Below are 10,645 nucleotides of genomic sequence, written 5' to 3'. Positions count from 1 at the left end.
AAAAAAGGCATACATTTCCTAAGGCTGAATCGTCCCATTAGTGCACATGTAGATAGATGTGTTATGAAAACTCTTCAAAAGAGGGCACACAATCATCACTTTTGAATGAGCACCCACATGCATAATCATTAGTCCATGGGCATCTTCTTGGCTGCTATCTACATGTAATATCATTGTGAGATATGTCATCATATAAATGCTCACACACGCCAGCCATACAATTGCAATAGTTAATGTATTGTTTTCACATTTTATTCATGTTTACTACATCATTTTCACAACTTCAAATCGTACAATCACGGTGACCAAAAATCTGAAAAACCCATTCAAGTATACACTTAATAAATTATTGTTCTTTAAAAAAAAAGACAAAATAAATTAGCACAAAATAAATACTAATAAAATAATAATGGAAAATAAATAGCCTTATAAAATTGAGCAAACAATTTCATGAGCCTCCGATATAGTACAAATCCACCATGCGATCTTGAGAGTGACAGTTGGAACATTCCTTTTTCAACCTGATACAAACAAATCCAGTCTACTAGACCTGCTGTGTTTGACCTTTGACCCATAGAGGACCTAGAGGATAGTGTTCTGGAGGTTTCTGTGTCCTCGACCAGCAAGGTGCCTCTGTGTGGCGGCTTAGCTTGGGTCTAGTCTAGTCTGGTTGGTTTTCTGAGGATCGGCGACCTTGAACGTCCCATCAGCCCATTGGGCAGAACCAGGCAGAATCCCAGAATCTCTTTCAGCCAGGAAGGAGTCTTTATCCTCCATTTTGGATCTGATCCCATTGGGCAGAGGATCCGTCAGACAGAACAGAAACGTAGCCCCAGCCCCCCCACCCCCTTCTCTTCCACTTGGTAGCCCCCACGTTGATGAGCTGGGGGGTCTGGGAGACAGGACCGCTAGCTAACTGGCTGGCCGCTTGCTGCTACAATGCACACGTTTGTTTGTTTTTTTTGTTGTGGGGGTTGGCGCGTGGTTCCTAGGAGCTGGCAGCCGCAGCGCTGTTGAATTTTTCCAGGACGGTGGCGTTGACTCTCTGGAACAGCCACTGCTGTGTCTCCGACACAGGGTCACATTTATTCATGAAAATCCTCTTATCACCGGGACTGCAGTCCATGCAACTGCTGCTCACCAGGTGGTACAGCAATTTATCCTGTATGTGTTGGCCCAGAGAGAGAGAGAGAGAGCGTTCGAGAGAGACACAGAGAGCGAAAGAAAAAGCATGAGGTAGAGAGAGAGAGAGCAGGAGGCAGAGAAAGAGAAGAAAGGGAGGAAAAGAAGGATTGAGATAAATTATTTAAATAAAGTAGAGACAGGTAAGCCTGTCTCCGGCAGGCAGGCTGCTGTTTAATCCTGCTCTCTCATCTCCCACTCCCTTCAAACAGATTACAGACGGGGAGCAGAGCAACTGACTGCAACACGGTTTCTCCTCCCTCCATTCTAATCTGAGTTTACTTCATTTCACGGAGAGAGGGGTCTGAATTTGGGAGTTAAACTAGGCTGAGCAATATGAGTTCAACACACAAGAGTTTTTAAACCCCGAGTTCCAACGGACCGTTACATTACTTTTCTGAATGTCTATTCTTTGGGCTCATCCTCCCTCGCGTGACAGAAAGGGAAAAGTAACAAATTCAGCTGCAAAAGAAAGAGGAATTGAATGAAGTACGAATCGTTGAAAACTGACAACACAAAATAAAAATACGTCCCTGGCTTCCAATAAAAGATGATCTATGGTGATCGCAAACTCTTAAATATAGCCAGTGATGGATTCAAACTGAAAAAGGATTCTGTGGGGAGGGATAAAGCTGTGGAGAAAGATGAGGAGGTGGAGAACGCCTCAGAGGTACTTGGCAGTCATTTTATTCTGGTATCATGCGTCCGCCTTCCTGATACTACAACATTCACACAGCCTCAAGGCCACCGTGCACTGTGCAAGCCCACCTCATTCCTTTAATAAGCGGCTATTGCATCTGTGTAGCCTGAGTTCAAGACCTGACTGTGTTGTCTTGCCACAGTAATGGAGGTGGCAAACAGATCTGGGACTCGCGCTAGCATCTGTGCACCTCTGAACCTCATCGAGTCATTCTAGGCAGAACCTTAAGAGAGGTGGGACTGTAATGACATTCTGATTTTGCGCTGAGTAAACGATCTCCTCTCCTCCATAAACGATGTGGAGGAAATAGGTGTGGTGCGACGATAAAATAAGTCCCCTATTACTTTCCTCTACCTGGAAAGCAGTAGTAAAAACGCAGTGTACATCTTTTCTATCTGATGACTTTGATATTGTGTACTGTCCTGTGGCTTTGGTGGTCATTTGAATGATGAGGTGTTTGATGTGGTGTTATAACAGTAATCATACTGTACGAGTTACCAGGCTTTCTGTTGATGATTGATTATTTATTGATCATTTACGTTCCACATGGAATATAAAGCCAAAACAAAAGTAAAGTAAGTACCATACAGATACAATATAATCGTGTTCTATTTAATTCTGTATAAAGTTACCTTCCTATAGCTCCAGTGCTGGTTGCCCTTCATGCCGTGGCAGTCGTACAGTGTGACAGGGGAACTCTGGGAGATGGAGTCAAAGCAGAACTTCCTGGTGTGGAGAGGATCCCCTGGCCTGATGTCCTCTCTCCAGCCAAATGTAAATATCTGAATACAAACAAGTACACAGACACAACATGGTATCCAAGTTCCGTTATGAGATTCACAGTATGACTACCCTAAATGTCATTTTAGAGACGGATGAACATGAGGACAAGAATGCGGTGATGATCTGTTCAGATTTAACAGTAAACAGCAGGAACATTAGTTGCATATGAAGCAATCGCCGGCTACAGTACCCTAAACTTGTTTTGTATTAAAGGAAAATGCCACCCAAACATGATCTTTTGGTATTTGTTTCATTAGTCCATTGTTGATATACTACTAATATGTTTTTCATGTCAGCAATCAAGTTTTCAACAAATATCACTTTCAAAATACAGAAATAATGCCAGTATGATGCAAAATGATAATAAGTGCATCATACCAGCTGTATTGCCGTATTTTGAAAGTTGTATATCTTGATTGCTGACAGGCAAAACCATTTTGGGACTATATCAACAATGGACTAATGAAACAAATACCAAAATATCATTTTTGGGTGGGATTTTCCTGTTAGTGTAGTTCTGTGTATTTCGTATGTTATGGTTCTTTTGCGAGACTAAGTGTTGTGATGGCTGTTGTGCAGACAGCACATGTTGCGACTAATCTTTAATCAAACGATTGAAATTATAATCTTTAATCAAAGGATTTGCAGGGTACCTTCCCAAAAAGGTATTTCTTGCAAGGGGCAATATGACTGACTGATTAACAGGCCGGACTCATGGAGGGGTCACTCCTGACTGACTGACTGACTGATTAACAGGCCGGACTCATGGAGGGGTCATTCCTGACTGATACTGACTGACTGATTAACAGGCCGGACTCATGGAGGGGTCACTCTTGACTGACTGACTGACTGATTAACAGGCCGGACTCATGGAGGGGTCATTCCTGACTAATACTGACTGACTGACTGACTGACTGATTAACAGGCCGGACTCATGGAGGGGCCATTCCTGACTGATACTGACTGACTGATTAACAGGCCGGACTCATGGAGGGGCCATTCCTGACTAATACTGACTGACTGACTGATTAACAGGCCGGACTCATGGAGGGGCCATTCCTGACTAATACTGACTGACTGACTGACTGAATGATTAACAGGCCGGTAATAGTATAGACCATACCCCGTTATACAGTATACTATAGTATAGACGACACTGTACCATTCAGTATAGTATAGACTAAACACTACTATACAGTATAATATAGTATAGACTACACCATACAGTATAGACTACACCTTACTATACAGTATATTATGGTACAGTCTACTCCCTACTATACAGTATAATATAGTATATACTACACCCTGCTATTAAGTTTAATATAGTATAGACAACACTGTACCACACAGTTTAATATAGTATAGACTACACCCCAATATACAGTATAATATAGTATAGACTACACCCTGCTATACAGTATAATATAGTATAGACAACACTGCACCATACAGTATAGTATAGACTACACCCTACTATACAGTATTATATGGTATAGTCTACTCCTTACTATACAGTATAATATAGTATAGACTACACCCTACTTTACACTATAATATAGTATAGACTACACTGTACCACACAGTTTAATATAGTATAGACTACACCACGCTATACAGTATAATATGGTATAGACTAAACCTATACCTTACTATACAGTACATTATAGTGTAGACTTCACCCTACTATACAGTATAATATAGTATAGACTATACCCTACTAGTATAATATAATATAGACTACACCCTACTATACAGTATAATATAGTATAGAATACACCCTACTATACAGTACATGGCTCCGGTTGTACCTACCTGTTCGTGTGCCCAGGTGCGTTCAGCCCCCTCCTTCAGACAGGCGTCCAATCTCAGCTCTGTCCCTGTGGGGCCGTGCTTGGAGTCTATACACAGACCTGATGCAGCGTTACGAATCTACAAGGACACAAAGAGAGAGGGCTCAGTTAAAACCAAACACACACACACTTTGAAGCCTCCCAAAAACAGCGAAAGGGAGGCCTCGGTGAAGACTTGCACGCACGCACGCACGCACGCCCACACACACACACACACACACACACACACACACACACACACACACACACACACACACACACACACACACACACACCATGCAATATACATCTATATATATAGAGACCACAGGATGAGATACTCCGGCTTCTCTCTAATGCTCAACGTTCTGATCACAGGACTCCAGTGTATAGTGAGTGGAATCCATGGCAACCTTCCAAACACACTGTACACAGTAACTTAGTACAAGCAGCCAACTATCTATACACAGTATGTGGTTTTAAGTAACAGCGTATGATCTGACATGGTATCAAAGCTCTCACAGTTTGCTGACAAGATCTACTCTCACCAGTGACTGTAAGAGATAAGCTAATTCATTCCTGGAGCATCTTCCTCCCTCTAAACCAGAGTTAATAGGCGCCCCCCTACTGTGAAAACTTTAAAAGTTTCAGAGTTACTCGGCTCTCAAACACATTTGATTCACTGTGTCATTTGCCTAATTCTCTCTATAGCATTCAGGTGAGCTTGGCTCGTGTCACAGTATGGCTCAATAATGCATGAATCCAGATGCACTGCATCTAAAGTAGCCTGGTCTCTGTCTGTCTCTGTGGCCCTCACGAACACATTCAGAGGAGAGACAAAGGCGAGGGCAGAGGAGAGGAGAGAGGCCAAAGGAGGAGAGAGGGGGAGAGTGAGTTGAGAGAGAGAGTGAGTTGAGAGAGAGAGATTCCAAAGGAGGAGAGAGGGGGAGAGTGAGTTGAGAGAGAGAGAGAGTGAGTAGAGTGAGTAGACAGAGAGAGTAGAGTGAGTATAGAGAGAGAGAGAGAGAGAGAGAGAGAGAGAGAGAGAGAGAGAGAGAGAGAGAGAGAGAGAGAGAGAGAGAGAGAGTGAGTCACTGTATTTGACAGGAAGGAGACCAGGGATGGAATACTCAGAGGTGTTTTGCACAGGGTTGACTCTCTTATAAAAGTTGTTACCCCTGCTCGCCACTAGATGGGGCCATAGACATTAGCTAAGGCTGTAGCAAATTTTGGTGATTGCTTGACTTAGTGTGGAGAATGTCTGACAACAACACTATGGTTGGCTCTGAAAATGTTGATTATAAAAATGTAACTCAATGTCAGCTCTCCTCAATGTTGTGCATGTTTTTCTAATAACAGAGTACAGATTACGTATTTTATTTGGGTCAGGATAACCTGTGTTTCTTTTGTGGAGTTGAGATAAAAACTCTTGAGCTGTAAAAAATGGAGCAACAAAAACTAAACTGACGGAATGACAGATAAACTATCTACAAAATGGCGACACATTTTGTCATGACGTTGGCCTGGGGGTAGGTTTATGACAGTCATAAATACCTCTTCCCCCCCTTTTCCTCTCTCTACCCTACTGATGTGACTATTGAAAATCCCTTGGTTAACATAGTGATTCTAGGAACATCAGAAGGTGGGGGGAAATTAACCATATTTTGGTAACCCAACCAGTTGAACATATGCGTTGGTACTTAATGAATATGATGTCAGTTCGGTTGTCATACGAGACATGCTCATCAATGATAGGATGAGTAACTAACTATACAGTGGAAAGTATACACATTATAGTTATCAGATTCACATGGAATCGTTGTGCAATTTAAATGTTTGAATATGAAATTATTTGTGATGGGATGAAATGTGATTTTAGCTTCTAAAATGTGAGAACTGGGTTTTCATGAGTGAATTAGGCCCGACTCAGTGGCCCGCCCACGTGAAGAGACATTGGTTATAACCAATGAAACACGCCTTCCTCTTCCTTCCTATATAAAGCCGTGATGACAATATAACCTCCTGTTCCGGGTACATTAGGATGACGATCCGATGTCAGAAGGGTTCAGATAATAACTACAGAACGAAGCCAACCTCAGCGTGAGCTTTGGTTGCGAATGGACTGAACTTTGAACTCTTATTCACTACAGAAGTGATACCTCCTAGCCGTTGAGTTAGCAACAGCAGCTGCAAACGTGGGCTAGGAAAGAACAGACAGAGTATCCCGTCTACCACGCAACAACGTTACTGCGACGTATCCAATTTACGACCAGAGACATTCTTCAAAGTACTCTGTTGGGCAACACGGCCATCCAACCTACCGAAATGCAGCTCAGAGTAAATATTTATTGTATTTTCCTTTTCCAAATGGGCGGTAATTTAAAATGCATAAGATTCTGTATTTACAATAGAGTAGCTGCCTACGGCCCAATAGAGACATCGCTTCTCCCTTTGTTCTCCAGTCTTCCCACTCTTTCACTCAAACCCAGCCCCCTTTTCTTTGTGTAACCAGCTGTCATATCTGTTCCGTCCGCTAGGGACGTTTTCCTTTATGACATAATTTGTAATCAATGTATATGTATATGCAATTCTGTGTGATTAGTTAGGTATTTAGTAAATAAATAATTAAACCCAATTTTGTATTGCTGATTCAACTTGTTAGCCAGGGTTCGTGAAGATAACCAAGAATTTACAACTTTCAGATGAGACTGAAATAAGGTGACGATTAATATTGACTGCTATTGATGTAAAATATTACTAGGTCTTTAAGAGTTTATTCGGAGGACAGCAGCTCTATAAATATTATTTTGTGGTGCCCCGACTTTCTAGTTAATTACATTTACATGATTAGCTCAATCAGGTAATATTAATTACAGAGAAAGGATTTTATAGAATAGCCATGTCATATCACTTAATCCGGCATAGCCAAAGACACAACAATTTCTGGCCTCAGTGCTTTCTGCCTCTTTGGTTGCTCCTGCATCTAAACTAGCGAGGCTCTCCCCTTTTCCCATCATGAAGGAGTGAAATATTCAAGACAAGTGAACAACAACAGAAACATCCATTAGGTGCAGGTCAGATGTGACCAATTTTCTGCAGGCAGCTCCATCTCTGGAAGGTCACATCGTCACCCACACATAGTTCTACTCTGAGATAAGATGACTTATATTCTCTAGGATGCAGCCAATGAGAAAAGACAGGGAAACACTGTTTCCCTGACATAGACCTAATTCAATCGGACACTATTCCAAAAGGATGATACATACCAATAATACAAATCATTGTTGCAAAGTTCTACAGTATTTTACATGGCAAACAATATTAAGAGTTTAGTCCTTTAAATGCTGCAAACAAACTTGGCACTTTTCTATCAGGCACCCGTGGAGCAGCATTATCGTGTAATAACGCAATAAGTTTTGCCAGAAGTGCAGTTGGAAATGCAAAATAATACCCACCTGCATTGCAATTCAGAAACCTCAAATAATCAAACTCCCTCAGCCTGCCACCCGCATCGACAAAGTGCATTTAACCACAGGGTCATTAGGAGTAAACTGCTGATCGCTCTGAAAGACCAATAATGGTGTGCGAATTGTACTGCATAATGGGCCTTCACTCTCCACTTTTCCCAAGCCTCATCCGTCTGAAATGGGCCCAGGAGCAAAACACAGTGCTTATCCCCGATGCCATGCCTATCAACATGCCAGCGCTGATCTGGAGACACAGTTAGAGCCGAATCAAAAGGCCTGATGATTGCATCACTTGAAGTGATTTAGACCTATTGAAGGAGCCGTGGTATGGAGTTGTGGGGAGGGAGGCAGATTGGATGGTGGGTAGGGGGTCAGATCGACAGCCCCCTATTTACCCAGTCTGCACAGCTCCAAGGCCGAGGTGTCGAGAAGGCTGACCCCCTGATCGTCATCTTCCAGAGATGTAGAGGAAGTTTAATCTGAGCTCTCTCTCCTCTATGTCTGTCTCACAATCTCACTCTCTCTTTGTCCCTCTGATCTTATCCCCTTCTCTCTCTCTCGCGGTCTCCCCCCTCTCTCTTCTCTCTCCCTCTCCTCCCTTGCAATCTGGGCTTGAATACCCACTGAGAGCTCTTTATAGATCCATAGATCAGGTGGGGTGACAGCGGGGGGACAGGCGGGGGGACAGGCAGGGTGAGAGCCAGGGAAGAGATGGCACATGAAGCTGTCAGCCTGACGATAAAATTACTACCATCCTCACCCGGGGGAGGAAAGAGGAGATATTTGCCTACTGTGCAAACATTTTCTCATCAAGAGATACACCACTTCACTTCTTATTTACTATCCATTTTCACCTCTGGCTAATACGAAAGGGGTGGTTAATCAGCGGGGACGGGAATAAGCTGGGACTTGTGTTGTGTGTGTGTGTGTGCTTGTACAATTTGTGCTAATGGCCTTGTAGACGCGAACAGTGAAGAGTGGGAAAGGTGGGTCACCGCTGAGACGGCCTTCCATTCTACCTATTATCATTAGTACCCTGACCCAGGGGCCAGGACGTCAGAAAAACATAGAAAGTAAGATTTTCTAAAAGAAGGCAGAGCAAGGAATCCAATTATATGTAATGCAAAATTAATTTAATTTTTCATATTAACGTACAACATGTTCGCCGTGAGGTTTCTGAAATGTTTCAGTGGCTTGAGAGGAGGATGTGGTTTCCTTCTGGCACATAGGATGAATTAATTAGTGAATGATGTATTCCATCATAGTGAATGATGTATATCAGTGATGATTAAAACCAATCCTGTACCCAACCTCCCTATGGAAAAAAGCTGGTTGGGAAACAATCTCCATGAATACCTGATTCTTAGCCTGGAATCCTCACTATTTACAGTTGAAGTAGGAAGTTTACATACACTTAGGTTGGAGTCATTAAATCTTGTTTTTTAACCACTCCACAAATTTCTTGTTAACAAACTATAGCTTTGTCAAGTCAGTTAGGACATCTACTTTGTGCATGACACAAGTAATTTTTCCAACAATTGTTTACAGACAGATTATTTCACTTATATTTCACTGTACCACAATTCCAGTGGGTCAGAAGTTTACATACACTAAGTTGACTGTGCCTTTAAACAGCTTGGAAAATTCCAGAAAATGATGTCATGGCTTTAGAAGCTACTGACATCATTTGAGTCAATTGGAGGTGTACCTGTGGATGTATTTCACAGCCTACATTCAAACTCAAATTATGTGGATATATATTGAAGCAACATCTCAAGACATCAGTCAGGAAGTTAAAGCTTGGTCGCAAATGGGTCTTCCAAATGGACAATGACCCCAAGCATACTTCCAAATTTGTGGCAAAATGGCTTAAGGACAACAAAGTCAAGGTATTGGAGTGGCCATCACAAAGCCCTGACCTCAATCTTATAGAAACTCTGTGGGCAGAATGAAAAAGTGTGTGCGAGCAAGGAGGCCTACAAACCTGACTCAGTTACACCAGCTCTGTCAGGAGGAATGGACCAAAATTCCCCCAACTTATTGTGGGAAGCTTGTAGAAGGCTACCCGAAACGTTTGATCTATGTTAAACAATTTTAAGGCAATTCTACCAAATATTAATTGAGTGTATGTAAACTTCTGACCCACTGGGAATGTGATGAAGGAATAAACGCTGAAATAAATCATCATCTCTACTATAATTCTGACATTTCACATTCTTAAAATAAAGTGGTGATCCTAAATGACCTAAACAATTTTTACTGAGATTAAATGTCAGGAATTGTGAAAAAAACGGAGTTGAAATGTATTTGGCTAAGGTGTATGTAAACTTCCGACTTCAACTGTAAATGGTGAACGATATGAGTGTGGATTCCAGGCAACCTGATTCCAGCTCCTGCATTTATGGGTATGATTGCCTGAGGCTAGATCCCATCCTCACAGAGCGCAGATAGAGTGAGATTGTGTGTGTGTGCCAGAGAACAGATAGAGTGAGATAGTAATAAACTGCCAAGGCCATCTCCAGCCCCATCCCTTCACAGGTAACACAGAGAGGCATTGTATATACCTCAGAATACGATGCAGCAAACTGCATGCCATGTTTATGAACAATGTAAAGTCAAATCTGCCACTTATGGTTTCTGGGGGTAGAGAAGCAGACAGTCCAGCTGTGTCCGTTTTGTGA

General features: G+C 42.2%; 1 protein-coding gene across 1 annotated transcript in view; it reads right to left on the bottom strand.

The window, feature by feature from the left end:
• Positions 1-305: 305 nt before the first annotated feature.
• Positions 306-10,645, bottom strand: part of LOC139374127 (polypeptide N-acetylgalactosaminyltransferase like 6) — a 243,637-nt gene continuing 233,297 nt past the window's right edge. The window contains exons 10-12 of the mRNA XM_071115126.1: positions 4,481-4,597; positions 2,515-2,664; positions 306-1,162 (exon numbers count right to left, since the gene is read on the bottom strand). Coding sequence (XP_070971227.1) covers positions 989-1,162; positions 2,515-2,664; positions 4,481-4,597 — 441 coding nt within the window. The 3' untranslated portion in view covers positions 306-988. The remainder of the gene's footprint in view (positions 1,163-2,514; positions 2,665-4,480; positions 4,598-10,645) is intronic.

The sequence above is a fragment of the Oncorhynchus clarkii genome, chromosome 19 (assembly GCF_045791955.1).
Source record: "Oncorhynchus clarkii lewisi isolate Uvic-CL-2024 chromosome 19, UVic_Ocla_1.0, whole genome shotgun sequence".
Taxonomy (NCBI): Eukaryota; Metazoa; Chordata; class Actinopteri; order Salmoniformes; family Salmonidae; genus Oncorhynchus; species Oncorhynchus clarkii.
Note: the sequence above shows the minus strand (reverse complement) of the source record. Positions and strands in the feature narration are given on the sequence as shown.